Genomic DNA, 25592 nt, shown 5'->3' with positions numbered 1-25592 from the left:
CAAAGTCAGGTTTCTTAATTAGGGGGTTGATAACTGCCAGTTTGAGAGATTTGGGTACATAGCCAGTGCTAATGGAAGAGTTTATTATTTTTAAAACAGGTTCAATTACCTCTGGAATCATCTGTTTGAGGAAACTTGTAGGCAAGGGTTAGAGAATGCAGGTTGATGATTTTTATGAACTGATAAAAAGCTTCCTAATGAAAAACAATCATTTTATTGTGGCATTAAAAACAAGCTATCACATAAACATTGTTTCATATTACTATTTATATTTTGGTTTTGAGACTTATTGTTTTAAGATTTTTAAAGGACAAAGGTGTCTCGATGGGTCTTGTGCACTGTAGACAGAGGCTATATGATTCAGTCTGGGTCTCACCCCCCCAGGTTCAAAGGGGTGTCCCCCACCCTGAAGGGGCCCAAGCAGGCTCTGGTCATGAAACAGGAAGTGGATACCCTCTTCCGGAAGGTGGCCATCGAGGTGGTTCCTCCATCAAAAAGTCCGGGTTCTACAGCTGGTACTTTAAAGTTCCCAAAAGGGTTGAGTCCTATACTGGAACTATGTCAGCTGAACCGCTCACTAGATACTTTTATATATCCATTCTTCCAGCTTACAGAAAGATCCAGAGGTTTGCTTTAGAGGCCAAAGCTTACCAATACCAGGTCCTTCTGTTTGGTCTTGCCCTCTCACCCAGCATCTTCACAAAGTGTGTGGCCTCGCTGAGGCTGTGGGGCATACGCATTTTTAATTATTTTAACAATTGGTCGATATTGGCTGAATCAGAGCAGCTCGCAGTCTGGCATCGAGATGCTGTTCTTGCCTGCATGATGGAACTGGGGTTAAGGCTGAACTCCAAAAAGAGGGTGCTTTCTTCATCACAGAGAACCACTTACTTAGGGGTAAAGTGTGGGAAGGTCAGTCACTCACTGTGAAGCAGTTTCAAAGACTGCTGCAATGTGGTATCACTTGGCCTCCTGTACATAAGACCCCTTCAGTGGTGGCTCAGGGCCCGAGGGTTCTTTCGGAGGGGCAATCCACTTCCTTACAATCAAGGTCACGCAGTGAGCCCTACGTGCCTCAGATGTGGAAGAGATCCCGGGTAACAGTTACAACAGACACAAATCTCACGGGGTGGGGGTGGGGGTTTTATAAGTGTCGCCCCGCTTTAAGTCTCTGGACATGCTGGCCGTGCTTAGGGCTCTGGGGCATTTCCTCCCAGACCTTAGGGGCTAAACATGTGCTGGTCCGTACAGACAACACTTTAGTGGTTTCCTATATCAACCACCGGGGGGTCTCCTATCTCACCTCATGTACAAGCTGGCACATCAGATCCTCCTGTGGGCCCAAGGGAAGATTAGGGCAGCATATATCCTAGGCCATTTAAATGATTTAAGAGACATTGCACTGTCTCCTCTGGTTTTCCCTAACACCTCCAGCCCCTTTAGGGCTGAAAGCCATGGTACAGGGGCAGCCGAGACTGCACCTTTATGCCTTTCCCTGTTGTACTGCTCCCGGGAGCTCTGGAGAGAGTTCCCTGGGACAGAGTCCACCTCCTCCTGGTGGCCATGCGGTGGCCGGGCAGGCCATGGCTTGTGGAACTGGTAGCCCTTCTCGAGCACCCTCCCTGGGAGATTTCTCCCAGGAGGGCTCTTCTCTCTCAGGCAGGGGGTACAGTAATACCATGCCTGTTTACTGCATGGTGTGAACAACACCTCTAAAATCCAGTTAACTGCCTGGTCAGTTCAGTGCTAGAATTCCATCAAGAACAGTTCACCAAAAGGTTGGCTTCTTCCACCCTAAAGGTTACGTGTCTGCCATTGCAGCTCTGTCATTCCCTCACGGGGAAATTGTTCCCCCAAGATTCTCGTTCCCAAAGCGTTTTTGACGCAGCTCATATTCCTGAAGCGGAACGTCTCCAGGTTATGAATGTAACCATGGTTCCATAAGGAAATGAGACGATGCGGTTCCATGCTATCTTCCTGCATCCCCGCAGTGCCTCCTTCCTTTTTCAGAAGCTAGTGTCATTTTCACTCCATATGCTTTTATGGCTTCCTGGTCATGACGTCACCCTGCCAATGATGCCACACTTCCCATTGGACTGATTACACACATGATTCAGAGCATGGACAACGCGGAATCGTTCCCAAAGTGTTTTTGACGGTGCTTCTTGTTCTCTTGTGAAACCACCACTTCTGACTGAAAAAAGCAGTCAATAACTGAGAGACAGGACACCAGTTGCAGAACCAAGCCCACATTGGACAGTATGTGCTTGCTGTGTGAGGATCTCGGCCTACTCCAAGAGATCGGCCTACTGCTGCTTGCTGTGTAAGGATCTCGGCCTACTCCACCTGGTTCGTTGCCTATCTGCTTGCTGTGTGAGGATCTCGGCCTACTCCACCTGGTTTGTTGCCTATCTGCTTGCTGTGTGAGGATCTCGGCCTACTCCACCTGGTTCGTTGCCTATCTGCTTGCTGTGTGAGGATCTCGGCCTACTCCACCTGGTTCGTTGCCTATCTGCTTGCTGTGTGAGGATCTCGGCCTACTCCACCTGGTTCGTTGCCTATCTGCTTGCTGTGTGAGGATCTCGGCCTACTCCATCTGGTTTGTTGCCTATCTGCTTGCTGTGTGAGGATCTCGGCCTATTGCACCTGGTTTGAGGCCAATATTCGGTGGCTGACGGGAGCTAAGGACATTAGCTAACATGCTAATATGGATGCCTAGCTGGTTAGCTGTGTGGCTCTACTGGGAAAATTGACAGTTCATTGCATCGAAGTAAGTGCACGCCCCTCTGGAATAAGGTCCTTTCGTTGGCTTTTTGACTTTCTCTGTTAAACCATGGATATACTCAAACTATTTTGCATTCTCTCCACACTTTTTTCATGTCTCTCAGTTCCTTGCGTTACTTCATGTGCAATCAAACAAAATGGCCTTGCTTATTTAGGCAGTAAAACAGACAAAGTCTATTCAAATGATAGAGACTCTGCCTCTTTAATGATATTACGGACTTTTGGGTTAATGCCTGACAGATTTTCCATTACTCCGGCTCTGCTGTCATGTTTTATTATAAAAAAGCTCATTAATATTATTCCATTACCTAACAAACTGCATACAACTGTATTGTCAAATCAGCATTACTGTAGTACCTCAGCTGTGCTCTGTCGGGCCTTGATTATATTTCTGCTTATGATCTCTGGTAATGTTCATGTCAACCCTGACCCTTCTTCTGATGTTCTTTCTGGTGTTGTTTTCCCTACGGATCATGTGGCCTCAAATAATATATGCTTTGATGATTTTTGTAATCGCCATAACCTTGGGTTTTTGCATTTAAACGCAAGAAGCATATTATCTAAACTGGACCAGCTTAAAGTATGGGTTGAGAGTTCTAACCCTGATGTTTTAGTAATTACTGAGACATGGTTGCGTAACTCTATTCTCTATCCTGACCTGTATTTATCTGGTTACAACCTGTTTCGGCAGGATAGGTCATCTAAGGGTGGGGGGGTAGCAATTTTCACTAAAGAATATCTTCAATGTAGTATAGCCCTGGCAAAGTCTATACCCAAACAGTATGATCTTCTTGTTCTTAACATGAAATTATCTAACAGTTTTTCTTTATCTGTGGCTGGCTTCTATCGCCCTCCATCTGCACCAGCATGTACCCTAGAGGCCTTGAGCAATGATCTTGCGCCTTTCACTAGGTCCGAGTTGATCATACTTGGTGATCTTAACTGGGACATGCTTAAGCCCCCTGAGAAAGTTGTATGACAATTTGATTGCTTAAACCTTCATCAAATCATAAACCTACCTACTAGATATAACCCAAAAGGTTGTGACAACACCACATTGATAGATGTTGTGTTCACAAACGCCCCACACATGTACCTATCGGGTGTTTTTTGCAATGATCTCAGCGACCACTGTTTTATTGCCTGTGTTAGAAAACAACTTTTTGTCAAACAGCCAGTCGTAATCACCACTAAACGTATTCTGAAAAATTTTGATGCTTAAGCCTTCTTACATGATTTGAATCATTTAAGTTGGTATAGAGTCCTACAGTGCATGATGCAGGGTTGTTGTTTAAAGATCTTTTAACTGCTGTGATCAACAAACATGCCCCAAACAAAAAGATGCATATAAAAAACCGCAACAGCCCGTGGATTAATCGTGATCTAGTGGTTCTGCTTCAGCAAAAAAATACAGCCTGGCGCAGAGCACGCAAGACACATTCCGTTAAAGACAACATTTTATTTCGTCAAATCAGGAACAAGGCCTCACAAGCGGTGAGGGAGGCTAAAGCTGGCTTTTTTTAGTGGTTTAGTGGTTACATATGTAACCTGGAGACGTTGTTTTACTTTTGTTTATATGACTGGCGTATTAAAGCAGGAATCCTGTCTGGCAGGAATTCATAGTCAAGCTGCATACAGCATAATACCGCATGCCACCTCCCCACCTACTGCTAGGATTCACTCAGCCAGCTACATGTTACAATTTCTAATAGTTTTAAAACTTATTGTTCTAAGATATTTAAAGGACAAAGATGGATATAACCTTACTGGTCCTTCTCTAGCATCCTGTTTTACCAAAATGAATACATACTGTGGTTAGTCTCAGGTTATTGTTTGTAAGTTGTGTAAGATTTTTGTTGTGATTTAATTTAAACTAGATTTAATGTATAGTTTTATATAAAGCATTTTACTTTTTGGGTCTTTTACTGCTGTATGTATTGTTTTATTAAGAGACATTCAATGGGTATTCCTTTAATATGGCATTAAAGGGTGGGGGAGTGGTGGCTCCAGCGGTTAAGCCACTGGGTTACCGATCGGAAGGTCGGGAGTTCAAGCCCCGGTATCGCCAAGCTGCCACTCTTGGGCCCTTGAGCAAGGCCCTTAACCCTCTATGCTCCAGGGGACTCTTACGAGAAAAAAAAATCAAGGGCCGTGACGTCGGAGCGACGTGGGGCCGCTTTCCCGTGGGCTCACCACCTGCAGGAGGGACCGTAAGGGACCGGTGCCGAGAGGATTGGGCAGCAGTCGAAGGCGGGGGCCTTGACAGCCCGATCCTTGGACACGGAGAAGTGTCTGGGGAATCTGCTTAGACTGCTGCCCCCGCGACCCAAATTACGGATAAGCGGGAGAAGATGGATGGATGGATGGATGGATGGCATTAAAGGAAAGCACTATTGTTTTAAGAAGTAATTTTGAAAGTGAGATTAGTTTAAGCCAGATAATTAGCTGTTAAACATTAGACATTACAAATGGCAGTATGAGCTTGCTGAATGCTTGCTGGCTAGATAGAAGATTCCCTTAGAATGAGTTAGTCAACAACAGTTGTGATGAACAAGACAGTATCATTTACACAATATAGACAGTGTGGGACAGATACACAAAACACAGAATACAAAATAGCGCCGACTAGTAAACCTACTGTATACTATGATTATACAGTAATTTGTAAAAGAGGACTACAAACAAGAGTGTTTGGTGTGAAGATACGATACCATTTAAGTATTCAATAAACTGAGGAACATTGAAGAACTGAGGGACTTATAAAAGTTTACCACAAACTAAAGAACATTAAAAAAATAAATTTAACGGTAGATTGTTTGCAACCACAGCTGGCAGTTGTTTTACCGTAAAATTTTAGGGATTTTTTTTCTCTGATTTTTTAAGTGTCTAAAAAGATGGAAATAAATGTTCAAAACTTGCGCAAGGTCGCCCTCTGGTGTTCTTATAGGGAATTTCTTAACGATGTTACCTAGTCATAGACATTTTTATCTTACACATTAAAAACAATTTAAGTTTTGCAATTTAGTAGCGACTGTTTTGTGTTATTTCTGCCTTGCTTTTTGATGCTATGATTACTATGTTAAGACCAGGATTAGACTGGTTTTTGAACTTGTCTTGGATGGGCAATCACAGTTTTGACTACAGTCATAGTTACAGGATAGTGAGCACAATTATAAACAGTACCTTAACCGATTTGTTTTTACTACACATCTCTAGATTTGGGGACCTGTAACGATCGTGTCACTACCTTTTGTCCATTAGGTGTCCCCCGTTTCCCCCTATGTTTCTGTTAAAATTAATGATTATGCTGTGTCATTGTTTTTGTGTATTTAAATTACCCCTGTATGTTAGTTTGTGGACGTGGTGTCTACAGCCTTGTCTTTATTTTTCCTGTATTAGCTTTTGCACTTTTCTTTTGTCCAGCCTTTTCATTTTCTAGTTTTTGGTGAAAACTAAGATTTGTTGAGATTTTTGTTTTCTCTTTTTTTTTTTAACAATGTACCTTTTCATTTCTGAACTTTGTACTGCAATTGTTACCGTTGTCTTTCAGACTTTGGAATAATTGGTCATGGGCAATTATTCTCGGTGCCGGGGTTCACAAATCCCCCGTGGTATGTTATATGAGGGTCTGACTATAATGCAGTAAACCCTGGTTTGAGTCCTGACCAAGAGGCTTGAAATCAAAAGATGAAAGAGGACATTAAAATTGAAGCTTTTATTTCCTATGTAAATAAAGATGTGTTTAACAGATTAAAGCATCAAACCTTTTATGGCAGACCTCCCAAAATGTAGTTAAACAAAGGACAGAGAAACTTTTTTTAAGATCAATCTACTTGCAATAAAAAACAAGTGGTTGCAGTGGCCAAACCAATAAATTAACCTATGAATCTTTGAGCTTAAAGCACCAGTTTGATAACTTTGCAGGTTGCTACAAAAGTTGAATCTGTGAAACATTTCAATCAATCAATAAAAGACCACTAGAAGACTTCAAATGCAACAATAATCACTGAAGAGAGAATTTTATAAGGTTACAGCATGACTTTGTGTCAATGTTCCTGACATAATTGCATTCATTTACCAGAAGGTATTCAGGTTTTGGATATGGAGTATGTAAAACAGGATTACATAGACTATAATTATGTAAATACATGGCAATCACATATATATAAGCTTTTTTAGATGTCAAATTTTTAAATTGTAGACAGTAATATGCTGTTAACCCCTCCCCCACTACTGGCATGGTCTTCTAAAATGTTAGTGATTACTGTTGCATGAGAAGGCCTAGCTCAATTTAGGATTATAATTCATCCCAAAGGTATTCAATGAGGGTAGGGTCTGTGCAGGGCTCTGTGCAGGCCACTGGAGTTCCTTGTAACCAAACTGGCCAAACCATGCCCTTATAGTGCTCACTTTGTGCACAGACATACTGGAATTGGAAAAAGAACATGTGGTTCCTCCACTAAAATGTATTGTCATCAAATCATATTATCATAGAAAAGCATGATTAAACACTCATCATTCCAAAGTCGTTTTTTACACCACTCCAGCCAAAATAGCGCCCCATCGCTTCATTGCCGATCTAGATGTGGCAAGACAAATTTTATATAACGATTTGTGACAAAGAAGGCATCGTATTTTTCTCCAGCAAGATATTTTTGCACTCTTTCCTCTTTAGTCAGTGAGCTGTAATATGAAACAAATTGTAATCTGTTTAGGTCACTTTCTTTAAATTCCATTTTTCAAAAATTTTAAGTTAAAATCAAGTTAATCACATGAACATCTGGTGGGAAAATCATCCGAAGAGGAGATGTGGTTTACGTTAAATATTGCAATAAGTAAATGGAAAGAAGCAAAAAGGTACACAGTTAAAAAGAGAAACAAATACTAAAAAAAAAAAAAATCTTTCTAGAAAATAAAAAGGCTATACAAAAATTCAAAATAAGGCTAGAGACAAACTGACATACGGGGTATCTCTATCTGGCCCTCACCCACCTGGACAACAAGGACACGTCCGTACGAATGCTGTTTATAGACTTCAGCTCAGCATTCAACGCGATCATCCCTCAGCATCTGATCTATAAGCTGAGAATACTGGGCCTGAACACCTCCCTCTGCAACTGGATCCTGGACTTTCTGACTGGGAGACCTCAGTCAGTCCGGATCAGGAAAAGCATCTCCAGCACCACCACACTGAGCACTGGGGCCTCTCAACCATATTATACCATTTACATGCTGTTTTTTTTTTTTTTTGGCACCTCTTGACTGCTGCTACTGCTGTTTTTTGCACTGCATTGTGTGTTAACATATACTCATGTTCATAGTCTTTTATAGTCCTCTTTGCACAGTACTGTATAATCAGAGTATACAGTACGTTTACAGGTCAGTGCTATTTTGTGTAATGTGTATCTGCACCCGCAGTCTTGTGTTGTCTGTCTGCACTGTTTTTTGTCTGCACTGTTTGCACTCGGCTGAACTCAATGTACTTTATTTAGCTTTATGTTGTGTTGTAGCTCTATGTTGTTTAGTGTAGCACTAGTTCTGGAGCAACGTTGGCTCATTTTCACTGTGTACTGTGTACCATTGTATATAGTAGAAATAACAATGAAAGCCTCTTGACTTGACTTGACTCTTGACTTGACCACAAGATTCGTACATCCCATTCAATAGTTGGTCCCCATTTGCTGTTAATAATAACCTTTCCTGTTTTGGGAAGATGTTTCACTAGATGTTGGAGTGTGGTTGAAGAGATTTGTGCTCATTCAGCCACAAGGGTAGTGAAACGAGGGCTTTCAACTCAAAGTGCAGTCTGCGTTACAAATTAAACGTAAGGTTTAGATATAATCCTAAAAAGTAATGGGTGTCCCATTACTTTTCTCCTATAGTCTCTGTTCCAGCAGAACAACAAGCCAAAGTACAAGGCTTTAAAATAGCTTGCAACTAAAGATGGTTTGTGTTTTGTTTGGTAAAGGATAGCAAAATATTAAGGTGTTGCCACCATAGCTGTTGTGCTTGGGATTCTTCCTTTATGAATGTTTAAAGAAACATTACTTCAATACTTCAACAGAAACTATACTTCATTAATATACTTCATAAATGTATTACAAATTTGCTTTCATTTCTGGAATTCTGTAATAAGGTTTGTGTTACCATTTAACGGAATACATTTTAAAGTAATATGTATTTTTTCATGCAGTGCAAAAATGTAAATGTATCTAATTACCTAATAGAATCTACCTTTTTTAAAACATTTTTACAGATATTTTTGCAGATATTTTTTTATTTCACTTGTGGAAATGTAAAATTTCATGGAAAATATGTGTTTTCCTGTATTGTAACTAAATGAACTCAAACATAAAAATAAAAGTAAAACTATTTTGCAATAGATGACAATCACAGACAAGTTGAACTATTCTTAATCTTCACAGCAAGTTGAACTAGTTGGACAACTACTTATTTAAGCTTTTGTCACGGGGGTGACAAATAAGCGGAACTGTTCCTCCCCATTCTTGTTTCCGGTGGGAGCGAGTTTAATGTAACACCAGAACAGTTCCGGGTTTTTCCGTGTAAACAGGCTGACGGAGCTTGCTAATGAGGGAATGAGTGGCAGCTGGGCAATGAGCAGAGATTGGGCCACGAGGGGTATGGATTTGTGAGGGGGATTATAAAAGGATCCGGTTGATGTGCAGCAAGGGAAAGAAAAATTTGGAGCGAAATCTTTGGGGTTGATGCAGACTGGACGAAATCTTTGGTTGTTGATCTGTTGATCCCGTCGAGCAGTACACGAGAGGGCAGATCGTTAAAGGACGGGAAAGACTGTATGCAGAGAAGGAAGAGCTGGATAGCAGTGGTATGATTGAACTGCGTTATCTCATCAAACAGATAAGAGTTATCTGCCAGTCCTATTAGGAAGTTAATGCCTGTAGTGCCCGCTACCCGCTATGATGTGGTGAAGCCGCCCCGGCGTTCAGTGAGTTCTGTTTTGAAGCCTTTTAATGTCAGTTGTGTTCCCATAGTCGACCACCTACACAGCTTGGATGTACAGTTTGTCAGTTGAGCGGAGAGAGTCGGCCGGGACCACGAGAAGAGACCCTATTCACTGTGAGTTGATGTGAGTTGCAGTGCCTAATGTGAAGTGAACACGTGTGATCATTTGAAGTGACTGAATTGTGCACTGGTGTGGAAACTGTAATTTTGTGTCTGCCCGTTCCCCAGTTGGCTACTTGTGGGCTCTGAAGGTCAAACTGAAATTAATTAACTGCTGTGTGCTGAGCATATGCTGTACAGGAATGCAGCTCTATTTTGTCTGAGTTGAAGAGGATTTATGAGAGATCTATGCATCGCTGTTCTGTGGTAAGAAGACCCAGTTATTGACTGTCGAATCCTGTACTCACCACTGTTGTTCTGTGAACCTAGAGAAACTGTCCTTCGCCATTGAATGTTGCTACTACTGCCCTGTGGAAAGAAGACCCAGTTGTTGACTGTCGAAACCTGTACTCACCACTGTGGTTCTGTGAACATAGAGAAACTGCCCTCTGCCTTTGAATGCTGCCATCAGTGCTCTGTGGTAAGAAGATCTAGTTATTGATTGTCAAATCCTGTACTCACCACTGTTGTTCTGTGAACCTAGAGAAACTGTCCTTCGCCATTGAATGTTGCTACTACTGCCCTGTGGAAAGAAGACCCAGTTGTTGACTGTTGAAACCCGTACTCATCACTGTGGTTCTGTGAACATAGAGAGATTGCCCTCCGCTATTGCATGCTGCCATCACTGCCCTGTGGTAAGAAAATCTAGTTGTTGATTGTCAAATCCTGTACTCACCACGGTTGTCCTGTGAATGTAGAGAAATTGTTCTCTGCCAAGGGAGGCGGCCATCACTGTTCTGTGAGGAAGTTACTGTCCGCCGCTGTATTTCAACGGCCGTCGGCTTGCGGAAGGGGAGTGGCCCCCAGCTAGCGGGTGCGTCCCGTGGAGGGAACGAGAGAGTTTCCCGGTTGCCATCTACGACGGACTATTGTATTGCGTCAGATGACCCCCTGCCCGATCCTTCCCCCCTATCCCAAAAAGAGGTGACACTCAAATGATTGATGCTGTCCTGTGAGAAGAGTAACCCTTTCCCTTGTTGTCAATTTCCTACCAGTGCCTGCCGCAACCCATATCTCCGGTTGAAGAGGAGCCGCTGTGCGGATCCTCACCTGTGTCTGCTCCATTACTCATCTTTGGCCGAAGAGGAGTTGCTGTGCGAATCCCTATCGGTGCTTGTTCCATTACTTACTTCCGGCCGAAGAGGAACTGTTGTCTGAACCCTTACCAGTGTCTGCTCCATCGTTTGCTTCTGTCCGTCTGAAGAGGGATCGTTGTGCGAACTTCCCACGCCACCCGGTAAAAGAGAGAGGAGGATCAGTCGGTGGATTTTAGTTTGAGATTGGACTTATTTTAACTAAATAAAATACAAGTTTTTGATATTAATTACCTTGTCTGGTCTGTTGGTGTCTCTGGGTAACTCCTCGAGGTGGTACGTTGTGAAGGGGAGGGAAGGCCACCCCGGCCTGTGACAGATTTGGCGTAGTCGGCAGGATTCCACCTCGAGTTGAGCGACCAGAGATCCCTTATGGCAGACGAAGAATTGTCTGCGACCCGGCCCCAAGTTATGCCCATCTTTATGGGAGCCCCTTGGGCCCAACGATATGGAGGACCTGGGTCGGAATTGAGCTTATCGGAGTGGAAGGCTCAGGTTGAGTATCTGGCGGGACTCCAGGGATTGAGTGCCCCACAGAGGTTACAGTTCGTTTTGAATTCACTTGAAGGAGAAGCCAGGAGAGAAGTGCAGGCCGCACCAGAAGCGACTCGAGCTACGGCCCAAGCTGTGTATAACTTCTTGACCGGGCAGTATGGTGATGCCACTCCAGTGGCGGTCCTCCGGACTCAGTTCTTTAACTGCAAACAAGGACCCAAGCAAACCTTACGGGCCTTTGCTCTACAATTGCGGGAGCAGTTTACTAGGCTGAAAGAGAGGCGTGACCATGGCCTAGGTGGTAAAGAGACCTTGTTGCGAGACCAATTTCTCCTGGGTCCCCGGGAGGGCCCCGTCCGTCAGAGCTTGCATGTACAGCTCCGCCGAGATCCTGAGCTGACGTTCGAGGATTTGCGAAGGGAGGCCCTGGCTTTGGAGACGGATCATGCGGAGACGGCGGACCCCTCCGTTTGTATGGCTGCCAGTCGAACGATCGATTCCACTCTTCCTGGGCCGTCCGATTGGAAGCAGGCCCTATGTGCAGAACTCATGAAGGAGGTGCGGGAACAAATGACCGAGTTGTCTAAGACCTTTCTGGAGGGGTTTCGCCGGGAGCGGCCAAATCCGCTGCCCTTGCTTCGAGAGCGTTCTTACTCGGACGGGAGTCGAGACCCAGGAAGGCGTCCAATTCGGTCTGCTGGCCCCAGATTCCAATGGGACGCGCAGGGTCGGCCGATTTGTAATGGCTGTGGAGAGCCGGGACACTATCGTCGCCAGTGCGGTTCTCGCCGGGGTTCGCAGGGGGGTTTTTAGAGTTACCGGCCACTGTGGGTCAAGTGGTCGGGACCCCTTTGATTGACCCTTCTTTGTCCACTGTCCCTAGAGACCACTTAGTTGGACGCTGCCCCACTGTGGAGATTCAGGTGAACGGTGTCAAGGTCCGATGTCTAGTGGATACCGGGTCCCAAGTTACTCTATTCTCCGAGAGTTTGTCTAAAGAACTGTTCAATGCTCAATGTTTACAGGAGGCGGAGACCCCTTGGCTCACCTTGCGAGGAGCAAACGGTCTAGACATTCCTTATGTTGGATACCTGGTCACGGACTTGGAGATTCATGGGATTACGGTACCACAGAAAGGAGTTGTGGTCGTCCGGGACCCTTGTTTGGGGACGCATCGAGCCCTTTTGGGCATGAATGTCATTTCATAGTGTTGGGAGGAACTGTTCCAAACCAGGCCTATTCGAACTGCCCCGCCAGCCGAGAAACGTGAGTGGGAACGTATTGTTGCAGATTGTCGCCGGGTTCATACGGCCAGTTCCCAAGAAGATCGTGAAGGCACAGGCCGGGTTACTTGTCGATATGCTCTTTCTGTCCCGGCCCGGAGGGAGGCTGTGATTTGGGCTCGGTTGCCTGCTCGGACGTTTGGACCAGAAGATTGGGTGCTCGTGGAGCCCCATTTGGATTGTCAAGTGGTGGAGGTGGCTCGAGGTTTGGCCGCTGTTCGGCGGGGCCGAGTCGTCGTGAGGATACGGAATGTACATCCTTATCCGGTTACATTGTATCGCCATCAACGATTGGCCCGAGTGACCTCGGTGGGCCCCCAGCAAGTGAGGGATGGTGGAGGAGTTAACTTCTGTCAAGAGAGCTCTACAGTGGTCGAGGTGGCCCTGACGCGAGTGGATCAGCCCATGGACTCCTCGAGGGAGGGTATACCGGCCCATCTTTTAGGGGAATCCCTGCGGGGAGAGGGGCTGGAAGAGAGGCAGATGCAACAGCTTCAGGCATTCTTGGCGAAGTGGCAGCACCTATTCTCTACACACGATGAAGACTATGGCCGTACGGACGCTGTGAAACATCAGATTCCTACTGGTGCTGCTACACCAAGCAGAGAAAGATATCGTCCGGTGCCACCCACTCTTTACTCCGAGGTTCGTACCCTGTTGCGGGGGATGCTGGAGAAGGGGATCATTCGTGAGAGCAGCAGCCCTTGGGCGGCCCCTATCGTCTTGGTACGAAAGAAGACCGGAGCTTGGAGGTTCTGTGTAGATTACCGTAGACTGAACCAAGTGACCGAGAAGGATGCCTTTCCGCTGCCGCGGATCGAGGATTCTCTCACCAGCCTGACTCAAGCCGCCTGGTATTCCACCTTAGATCTGGCCAGCGGGTATTGGCAGGTGCAGGTGGAGGAGGGAGATAGAGAAAAGACTGCGTTTACTACTCCCTTTGGGCTCTTTGAGTGGGACCAGATGCCCTTTGGCCTTTGCAACGCCCCAGCCACTTTCCAACGACTGATGCAGCGGTGTCTGGGCGGCCAGCTGGTGGACACTACGTTAGTATACCTAGATGATGTCATTGTGTACTCCCCGGACTTTGAATCCCATCTCCAACATTTAGAACGGGTGTTCCAGGCGATGGAGAAGTACGGACTGAAGCTACAGCCGGACAAATGCCAACTGTTTCGCAAGGAAGTGAAATTTCTGGGCCACTGCGTGGGTGCCTATGGAGTCTCTGTGGACCCTGAAAAAGTATCAGCTGTCCAAGGATGGAGTGCGCCTAAGACAGTGCGGCAAGTGAGATCCTTCCTGGGCTTTGTAGGATATTGTCGGCGATTTATTAAAGACTTCTCCAAGATCGCCAAACCGTTAAATCAGCTTCTGGCGGGTTCAGGCCGTCCCCGCGGTCGTGGGTCCCCTCCTGTCGCTTGGGATTCCACATGTGACGTGGCCTTTCAGAGGCTCAAGCAGGAGCTATTACAGGCTCCGATCTTGGCATATGCAGACTTTACCCAGCCTTTTGTTCTGTACACCGATGCTAGTAACCTTGGCCTGGGAGCAGTATTGGCCCAGCGGCAACACGGAGTGGAGCGGGTCATCGCCTACGCAAGCCGAAGTCTTCACCCCGCCGAACGAAATGATTCCAATTACAGTTCATTTAAACTTGAGTTGTTGGCTATGAAGTGGGCCATGAGCGAGAAATTTAAGGATTACCTGTGGGGAGCCAAGGTACTCGTAATAACTGATAACAACCCTTTGGTCCACTTACGAACAGCAAAGTTGGGGGCAGTTGAACAACGGTGGGTAGCGCAACTGGCTAATTATGACTACCAACTCCAGTATCGACCGGGCCGGGAGCACATTAATGCTGATGTGTTGTCTAGACTCCCTGAGGCCGAAAGTTGTCCGTTGGAGCCACTGGAGGAGTGTGAAGAGGGGCTTATGGTGGGATGTGTGGAAGCACCTGGGCTCCAGCAAGAGACAGTCCCCGTTAGTTGGGGCTGGGATCCGCAGCGGTGGAAGGAAAGGCAGGAGGGAGATGCTGAGTTGATGAAGATACGGTCCTGGCTGACGCAGGGGTTATGGCCAGAGGTGGTGGAGCGTCGAGCCCAGACATGGGTAGTGAAGAAACTCCTTGGGCAGTGGGAGAGGCTCTATCTGAGAGAGGGGGTGGTTTGCCGATCCATCCAAGACCCCGTGCTGGGTGAAACTGTAGGCCAGGTGGTGGTACCTTAAGGGCAGGTTCAAGCCCTTTTACGGGCTTACCATACCCAGTTAGGACATCAAGGGAAAGAGAGGACGGTGTCTTTGTTGCGGAGAAATTTCTATTGGCCAGGGATGGAGAAATGCCCATGCTGCACACTCTTCAAGACGAGGAAAGGGGTGCGAGCCCCATTGGTCCCCATACGAGCCAGGGCCCCTTTGCACATTGTGGCCATGGATTACTTGACGTTGGGTCGACCGATGGATCGCTTCCAGAACATTCTAGTGGTAACTGACCTGTTCACAAAATATGCTTGGGCCATTCCTACCTTAGACCAGACTGCCACCACTACTGCAAATGCCCTGTGGAAGATCGTATTCCAGCCGTTTGGGTGTCCAGAGACTCTTCACTCGGATCAAGGGCCAAACTTCGAATCTAAGGTTGTACGGGAGTTGTGCCAGCTCTATGGGTGTAAAAAGACGCATACCACGCCATATCACCCCCAGGGAAACAGAGGGTGTGAGCGGTTCAACCAGACGTTGCTGGGCCTATTGGGGACGTTGGATACGGATCGTCAGAGTAATTGGGTCGATAGTCTTCCCGCGCTGGTACAGGCCTATAACAATAGTGTGCACAGCACCACTGGTTATGCTCCAGCGTACCTGATGTTTGGGAGACATGTGCGTCTCCCCACAGATCTCCTACTTGGAACGGCTGGGGTTGGAGAAGATCTGAGTCTGACGGATTGGGTAGGCAGACATCATCAGCGACTCCACTCGGCGTACGAACGGGTCACTGATCGAATCAACATAGCCTCTGCTAAGAACAAGCGGCTGTATGACCGGACGGCCCGAGAGGCTCCGTTATTGCCCGGGGAGAGTGTTTTGGTACGGGACTTTTTTTTGTGTTGAACAATGAACATGCTGTTCTTATCTTTATTTATCATTCTTTTACTACTTGTTTGAGTCAGCACACCTGTTCTGTAAGAACAAAAAAATGCATCTGCCCACACTGTGTACTTGATAGCGTGCAACTACCAAGCTCACCAATTTTAGCAGTGATTTACACTCTTTGACAAATGATGTCTAAAAAATATTTTTATTCAAAATCCTGTCCAATGAATTGAATTCACCACAGGTGGATGTGAAAACCAAATGGCAAAGGAAAGCACAGAAATGTGAAGCAATTCTAAGTGTATTGATGTGAATTCATACTGTATGTCCATATTTGCAAAGTTATCAGAAATCTGGGTCTGACCAACTTTAAATGCACTAAACTCTGTGACACGGTTAATAATTAAGGGCCCAACTAAAAATGACGAAGATCCAGGACCATCTTCACAATTTCTAAAACATTTTATAACCCATTAAAACATAGATAGAAAGATGCATTATTGTGTCACATATACAATTCAGTAGCGGCGGGCCAGGCATTTGGTACCTGGGCCTTCAGAAAGAACTTACCCGACTTAATCCACCTCTTAATACCACTACTATCACGTCGCTATTATAGAAACCATCATTACTTTACAAAAACGCAATATAACAACATGTGGCATTACAGGGAGAGAGGCATTTTACATATGGAGGGTGAATATCATTTTACTAAACAAGAAACCCAGTTAAGACTCCAAACCTCTACACTACAACCGCAACTGTGCACCTACAACATCTGGAGCAGTTAAAAATTAATATTGGTCTAATAACATGACAAAAACATACAATTTTAATAAAATACAACCTAATCAACAGAGATTCAGACTCATAATTTGCACCACTCCTTAGAGGCTGTAAGCCAGTGGTACCGCTCGTATTCACTGGTCTGAAAGTGGCAAACAACCCTTTCCCGGGCTTTGACATGCTAGCCAGCTTCAGGATTGGCGGACCTTTCCTCATGATGTTTAGTTTTTCTTGAAAATGGATTTTTAAGAATGTCTGAGACCAAATCAATTTCTCCTCAGAGTTTTCCTCTGACTAACCAATCAGAGGATGGAAAAATGCTAAGGTTATTATGGGCTAGCTGTCCTGTGAGGCAAATTTTAAATCTGATTGGTTAAAGAAACAGACCCATACATAATAGAGACCATGGTTAAAAAAAATAAATAAATAAATTAAAAAAAAAAGGCCAGCAGGACTGACTTTGAAGGCCCTGGCCAGATTAGATTGACATGGCAGCACATAGTGGCTGAAATCTGAATGGACAAAAAATCTAACATACACGTACTGGAAGTAGTGCAGCCAAGAGAAAGACTATGAAATGAAAAAAATAAACTGTTGGAAATGAATTAATACAATTTCATGAAAAAAATATTAGAATTTATGTTGTAAATGTAGGTCAGTGCTTCTGATAGTGTTTAAGTCAGCAGAGAAGGCTTTGTGGGCCCTGACTGCCCGCCACTGCATTACAGGACAGTAAAATGTTTTCTTTGCGTATCCAAGCAATGTTGAGGAACCCGGGCCAGGGCACAGGGTCAGCCATGATACAGCACAAGGGAGCACAGAGGGTTAAGGGCATTGCTTAGCACCTTGGAGGCAATATAGCGAGGCAATATCGCGAGGCAATATTAGGGCTTGAACCCCCGACCAGTAACCCAAAGCCTTAACATCTGAGGTATCAGTAACCCATGTAAGTAAGTCCTCACAACTGATGCTAATGCTGACCTTATACAAAGCTAAGTTACTCTAAATACTGGTAGACAATTTCACAAACTCTGTTTCGAACTTCATTTTCAATTTCGACCACATACCACCGGAGATCATAAAGAAGCTGCAACACAGCGAGTCTTTTATTCCGACCGGAACTGTCTGGTGCCGGCACAGAGACCATAAACAGAAACAAGGAAAACAAGGACTTCGGTTTAAACTAACGCTAAACCCACACTGACCAAAGCTTCCTAGTATTATTCTCGCCAATGTTTAGTCCCTGGCAAACAAAATGGACTCAGGATCTGGACCCTCACTCAGAGATTGATTATGGACTGCAACATTATGGTCTTCTTGAAAACTTGGCTCAACATCGGCATCCCAAACAGCGTGCTGGGGCTCGAGGGGTGCACCATTTTCAGGTGCACCCCTCGAGAAGAGAAGTCTTATGCATTTATGTAAACAAAACATGGTGTTTCTTCTCACTGCTCTGCTGATCTTGAATACCTGATCATTAACATGAGTTCACATGCCTTGTTGTGATAGCAGTGTATGTCCCCCTGGATGCTAAGGCTCTGCTATCAACAAACTGCAGACAGTATATCCAGCCTTTATCGTCACTGGGTATTTTAATTGCTGCAATTTGTTCTGACAAGATTCCAACAGCATGGTTCCTGGAGGACACAAAACACTGGATCATGTATATACAAGTATGGCTGATACTTTCACCTCACACCTCTCCCCCACCTCAGACTATCAGACCATCTCTCATTGTTCCTTCTGCCCAAGTACTCGCCAGTCATCAAACGTGCAACACAGCCAGAGCACGCAACACAGCCAGAGCCAATCTGAGAAGGGGACTCTGCAAAGCCAAACATGTATACAAACAGCGGATCGAGGAGCACTTCAACTCTGCTGACCCCTGGCACATGTGGCAAGGGTGAATGTACAGGAAGTGACTGACCCTGACAGCATCCATGGCCGTGTACTCAGAGCATGCACGGAGCAGCTGACTGAGGTCTTCACAGACATCTTCAATCTGTCCTTGTCCCTTTTCACCTATGACTGAATACCTGCCTATGCCTCAAACACATTGTTAAGTTTGCAGATGGCACCACAGTGGTAGGCCTCATCAGAGGAAACAATGAGACGGCTTACAGGGAAAAGATCCAGCACCCAGTAGCAAGGTGTGAGGACAGTAATCTGGAACTCAATGCCAAGAAAATTAATCATTGTGGATTTTAAATGAGCCAGCAATCACACTCATATTCAGATTCACATCAAAGGAGCTGCAGTTGAGCGTGTACCCAGCTTTAAGTTCCTTGGAGTCCACATCTTTGAGGATCTCACCTCTGAACAATCCTGATCAAGAAGGCACAACAGCACCTGTTTTTTTCTGAGGAGACTTAAAAAGTCCCATCTGTGGTAAAGGATACTGGAGATCTTTTAATGCTGTGACATTGAGAGCATCCACACTAACTGCATCTCAGTGTGGTATAGTAGCTGCACTGCTTTGGACCATAAAGCCCTTCAGAGGGTGGGGAAAACTGCCCAACAAGTCACTGGCAATCATCTACCCACTTTGAAGAACATTTACTATAAACGCTGTCTGCAAAGGGCAAGGGACATTATCAAAGATAGCTCTCACCCCAACCATGAACAAATTAACAATTCTCCCATCAGGTAGATGCTACAGGTGCCTCAGAGCCAGGACAAACAGACTGAAAGATAGCTTTTTTTCCTGTGGCTGTTACTGCACTGAACAACTGATTTATTACTGCATTGTCACTATCTGTGTATTTTGCACTTGTCACCAGTTCACAGACCATGTTGCCATTGGAAGCGGGCAGCCAGGTAACGAAGTCAATGGCGGGGGGTGACCACGGACGTTTCGGGATAGTAAGGGGCCGAAGGAGACCGTGGGTGCTCCCTCCTTCACCGACGAGCCTTGTCTTTTACTATGCAGGATGCGGCCATGTGCCCTTTACTTCCGCAGTAGAGGCATAGACCCAGCGACCGATGTCTCTCCATCTCGGTGGTGGTCAGGTGGTGGCATCCTACTTTTAATGGCCTGCAGCGGCAAGAAAGAACAGGTGCCGGGACCCAAAGCACACCTTTACAATATCCTGGTGTTCTTTCAGTCTCTGGAAAAGCAAATCCATCAAAAGGCGTATCCCTCTACCGCTGGTCTATGACTACCAGCCCCCTTTATTTTCCATCCATCCTATTTACATTATCCCTGTTTTGTCACTGCTCGCATGGTTGGCAAAAGGCTTGCATGGCTTTTCTTAAGGCCTTCTAGAGTTATGTTTGCTAGGCCAACACCCTGTTAGACCCAGTGACCGTAAGCTCACCCCACAATTTCTGGGGCTGTCCCTGTCTCTAAGGGCATTAACCCAGTTGCAGTTTGACTTAAACTACCCAAAGCTCTCCATTTCAGACCCATCCAAGCATGTTCCTAGGCACAGCAGCCATCTTGCCCAAGATTGTCTTTTTGGCTTTTGCATTTTTTTAGACTCTGCAGGTTTTCCCTTAGCTTTACTATCCCATCGCTCGAACATACTGTATATGTAATAATAAAGTCCTTTGAACGCATTGTCCTGCCCTATATAAAGTCCACCACAGAACCACTCATAGACCCTCTACAGTTTAACTACAGAGCAAACAGGTCTGTAGATGATGCAGTTAACATGGCCCTTCATTTCATCCTCTAGCACATGGAGTTCCCAGGAACCTCTGTCAAAACCTTGTGTGTGGATTTTAGCTCTGCTTTCAATACGTTATCACCACTCTGCTACAGGATAGGCTCTCTTAAATCAGTGTGCCTGATTCTACCTGCAGTTGGATCACAGACTTTCTGACTGACAGAACGCAACAAGTTAGACTGGTAAGACATGTCTCTGACCACTGGACCATTAGCACTTACTATCCACATGGCTGTGTTAATTTCTCCTTTATTCTTCCCCCTGGATATGAACAGCTGCACCTCTAGTCACCAGTCTGTAAAGCTACTTAAGTCGGCAGATGACACAACCCTTATTGAAGTGAATGGGGGGGGGGGGGTCACTTCAATAAGGAGTACTACAATCTGGGCATGGTCTTTGGCAAAGCCAGGGCATCATCATTGGCTTCTTGCCATTCATACAATTGTACCATCTACCTGGGGCCAATATTAATCTCCTATCTGGTCCCATATTGCCCTGGATTTTGTTACCAAAATTTTTTACTCTTTGTCCGGTTTTCGAAGCTGGCTTTCTTCATAACTCTCCTCAAACTTCCATCTGCCAAGGAAAAGGCCCAATTCCTGCTACAGCACGTCTTTCAGCTCTATGGCCTCACAAGTAATATCATGTCGGATCAGGACCACAATTCACCGCCAACTTTTGCAAAGATTTCTGTTGCCTTCTGGGTATGTCTGTCATATCTTCCAGTTTCTACCCCCAGACCAATGGACGAACTAAAAGGCTTACCCAAGATCTGGAAATGGCCCTCTGCATCCTTTGTGCAGATGAAACCATCTTGGTTGCCACATTTGTTGGGCTCAATATGTCCATAATGCACTTTCAACTGCAGCCACTGGTCTCTTCCCCTTCCATGCCACCTACAGTTATCATCCACCCATATTCTCCACTCAGGAGGTTGAAGGCACTGTACCAACAGCAGGAGCCTGGGTTAACCACTGCCATCGTGCCTGGCAGAGGATCCGAGCTGCACTTTTCATGTTTCCCAATTCCTATGCTTTCTGGGCCAACCGCAGGTGCAGACCTGCATCAGCATACCGTTCTGGCCAAAGGATATGGCTTTCCACCAAGGACCTTCCTCTGAAAGTTGCACAGGGCCACCTTCCTCCCACAGTATAAAGCTACAGCAATTCCTCGCATTCCCTGCCAGATCTCATCAGTCTCATCAGCTCCCAGTTTGTTGGAGACCTATCAGCGCCTTATTTTCCCCGGTGGACTACTTTCACTTTTAGATCTTTTTTGGATGCACAGACTCAGTTAATTTTTGTGCATTGCTGGCTTTTTACAGATTTGGGCAATCTGTGTTTCAATGTACTCCACATGTACCACCTAAATCTCCAGAAACTATGGCAGTACCTACCGACAGAGAGGCAGTACCTTTGTGTTCAGCAACAGTGGTTCCTAAAAGGTAGGAGATCGGACCGAAGGTAAGTCCACAACGCATGGCCCATTTTACCTTTGTATCATGTGGAGACCACCTTTCGCCACCACAGCTCTCCCACACTTCTGTACCATGGTGTCATTTGCATATTGCAGGCAATATGCATATCCACATATCCTAAATATACAACAACTTCTGAATTATTATCAAATTATTCTGTGTATGTAGCTAATTTTCTTCTGATAGCAATTATGGATTTATCTGGTTAATCATAGTTTCTCTGTGACTACATGTATTTGAGAACTAAGTATGTGCAAGTTTTGTGAATAAGTGCCCCAGTAAGTCATTAAATGTGCCATGGTGTTCTATCCAGGCACAATTTGAACCAGCAGAGCTCTCCTGTCGTGTCACAAGTCTCTATGATCGCACTTAAAAGACGTTATCGCCAATTCCAAAGCTGCTGTGTTTGTGTTGTTTCAGCCATTGTGGAAATTAAGAACAGCTATTAAATCCACAAAAATATGTTTAAACTTGTGCAGTTTGCTACAGATGTGACTTGGTAGCCCTGACAAGTGTACTGTGACCATCCAGGCAAAGGAGGTAAAAATGCCATTTTATGCCTGCTGGAGGGCCTCAGTGTGGACAACTTGAAATTTGATTGGTTAAAGCAACAGCTTTAGGCAACAGAGATATAAAGCTACATTGCACCATGCAGTGGTCACTGTGAATGGCTTATAATAGTTGTTCCCCTTTGACCCCAGCAACAGGTAATGTGATGTCTGAAATCTGACTGGATAGAAACTACAATTTAAGCTTACAATAAGGTCCTGATGGCCAACCACAGAGTATAGTACATACAAAAATGTAAAATGTAAAAGTTAAAACAATAGAATAAAATGCAAGAAAGATTTATTAGACCTGATAAAGGCAATACAGATGAGTATAATCACAAGATTTTATAGCTAAAAGTTTTAAATGCATTATTTAATAATTCACATTTATTAAATTTAAGCATTTTTAAATGATTACAGTTAAACAAAGAACTAAAGAAAAATTATTGTGGTGTAAATTTCAAGCAAAATATTAGAATTTCATGGTAATGGCGGCTGAGTCGTAGAAATCCACAGATCTGCGTTTGCTAAAATGGTCTTCAGTGCATGGCTAAAGAGGGAAAATGAAAATAAATGCATGAATTGCAAATTCAAAGGGAATGTTGAATATTCTGAAGCATCCTACTTTAACTTGACTATTCTGAAACTTACCAGTGCACAGTTTCCTGACTCCTTCAAACAGAGATGGACCTGGCAGTGCAGGTAGATCTGGTTGGAGAAGCTTGTAAAAGTGAACATCCTGAATGAGAAGTGGCTGGATGTTGAGACACCGTTCTGCAACACCTCCACTGTGTTGTCATTGGGGTTTGGACACCTGGAGAGAGGAAGTAGTCGCTTTCGTGTGAGTAATATGAATATAATAGTCATATTTTGCGGCTGTTATTTTTTTATCACCTACTCGTTAATGATCAGATCCCAGCGAATGGAATAGTCAGTCTGGTTGACAGGCGTGGCCCAGCAGTTGTCCAGCACAAGAGCGATCCGATTGCTGTCAAATGGATTCACTTCCACAGCTATGTACATTTGATGGTTTACCTCTAGAGTCACATTTCCACCAAATCGAACCAGGAATGTAGCATCAGTATAGGGGATCATGCTGATCTGGTATGAACCTTCAGTAGACAGATCCTTGCTTATTATACTGTAAACAAAATAAAAGCATTTAACATAACAATTAATAATAGTAATTTGTAATTTTTATTTACTCACAAAATATAAAATGCTAGCGATAAAAAAAAAAACAACAATGAGAAACTAAATTTAAAATATATGTTTAAAGTAACATTTTATCTTGTGACATTGCTGTTTAATTTATACCTTCCTGTGGCGCTGATATCTGTAGGCATGAAGATGCTTTGGATGAGTGGATACACACAAGAAAAGGTGATTTTGAGGCCACCACTGCGACTGATCAGGCCTATCCCATTTGTTGTTCCAATGCTATTCTCAAAGATGATGTGTGTGTTGTTATTCTGAAGAAACACAGAAAGATCAAAATAAATTACAGGAGGACTTGAGAATAATTCAATGATACAACCTTAATGCATGGTAAATGCTAAATGTACTTAATTTACATCTGACATTTGGCGTCTGCAATAGGACAATACTAGACATTACTAGTAACTGCAAGTGGTAAAGAGCTCTATTTTGATTATAAAACATCAATCGACTTAGATGACAGTCGGCAGTCGACAGTATGAAATGTATTCTCAGACAGTTTGTGATTTATTCCAAATGGTTTATATTTATGCTCGTCATTTCACTGTTTAATCAGAACTCAGAACATTATAGCAGACACCACAGCCTTCAAACATAACCATGCAACTCTAATGTATGATAGCAAGCTCAATCATCATACTGATAGACCTTTTTTCAATTACATCACACAGATCAAGCATTCATGTATTGTCCATGTTGTTACTGTACCTAAGTCCTGGGTTTCTTTATTTCTCACCTGTTTTGTGATTGACTGATCTTTTGCCTGTTTGATGTTTTTAAATCTTCCTGTCTATTACACTCTTAAAATTTTGAATTCCACCTTTAACATGCATTTGCTAGTATTTTAAATATCCACAGTCTTACAAGATAATCTCAAAATACGTTTATTTATATTTGTTTATATTTCATTAGAAACAAATAAATGAGACATTTAAAAAAATTCCTCTTATCCGACAGTGATTTTTATTATTTTTTTTAAGTAAAAAAATTTTGTATAATTTTAAATGTATTTTAAAAAAAAAATATTAATGCATACTTTTAAATTATTTATAGTTACATAGAATTTTTTGGAAAATTTTTTTTTCAAAAAAGTGATTTACATTAAACAACAACAACATATACAATTTAAATGAATATACAGTATATGATATTTAAATAAGCGGACCAGCAGTTTTATACCTTCAGAGTTGTGCCACACCTGTTGACCCTACTGTCAAAGTAGAACACCAGCCTGTTATTTTCGACCTGGCCTTTGCAGCTTGGGTCATTAAGGTGGAGAACGTCTGCAGAATATCCTGCTTCAAACAGCTGACAGCGAGACAGAGACACTGATCCAGCACTGCCTGAACATGTTTCAATGGAATCTGAGGGAGAATGAAGCCAAAAATCAGAAAACTGTTGAATTAGTTCCCAGAAAAACAAATAAAAAGAGAAGGTAAAATTATTATTAATCCTGAGTAATTGGTTCTTCTTCTTCTTCTGGAATCTCAGGATTCACAGTCGTAGGCAAAAAGATGTTATGCAAGATGTTATGTAGTTAATTAATTAAATGTTCATTTTTTTATTCAAATGTATTTAAATTAAATATTCCTTCAGTGCATCCCTAAAGCCTGGACTAATATCTGTAATCATGGCTGTTTTGAATGAAATGTGCATAAACCAATTTATTCCAAATATAAGTTGGTTTAAGCTTTAAATAAACTTTAAGTTGTCTTTATGAGGGGCTTATTTTTGCCGATTATTTAAAAACAAAGTATTTTGAACTGAAATTCGCATATTGACAAAAGTGTCATGAACAATTTAAGGTTGTTAACTACAGGAGGCTAAATTAGCATCACAAAAAACAATAGTAAAATGAGAAAAATACCGTAAATATTTGGGTTGCCTGTTGGAATGTTTCCACAGGCACAGCCATAAGCTCCATTTATCTTCCTACAGACTTCATCCTGAGTGCAGTTCAGGGTCTGACAGTGTGCTACAAAAGAGACAAGCAGAAAGCCATAAAC

General features: G+C 43.9%; 1 protein-coding gene across 1 annotated transcript in view; it reads right to left on the bottom strand.

Annotated features, from left to right (window-relative positions):
• Positions 1-25592, bottom strand: part of LOC310734700 (uncharacterized protein) — a 133110-nt gene that overhangs the window by 58525 nt on the left and 48993 nt on the right. Inside the window, exon 29 of the mRNA XM_083557068.1 lies at positions 25454-25561. Within this exon, the coding sequence (XP_083413194.1) occupies positions 25454-25561 (108 nt within the window). The remainder of the gene's footprint in view (positions 1-25453; positions 25562-25592) is intronic.

The sequence above is a fragment of the Silurus aristotelis genome (assembly GCF_946808225.1).
Source record: "Silurus aristotelis genome assembly, chromosome: 12".
In the NCBI taxonomy this organism is placed as follows: Eukaryota; Metazoa; Chordata; class Actinopteri; order Siluriformes; family Siluridae; genus Silurus; species Silurus aristotelis.
This window is presented reverse-complemented; position numbering and strand designations above follow the sequence as displayed.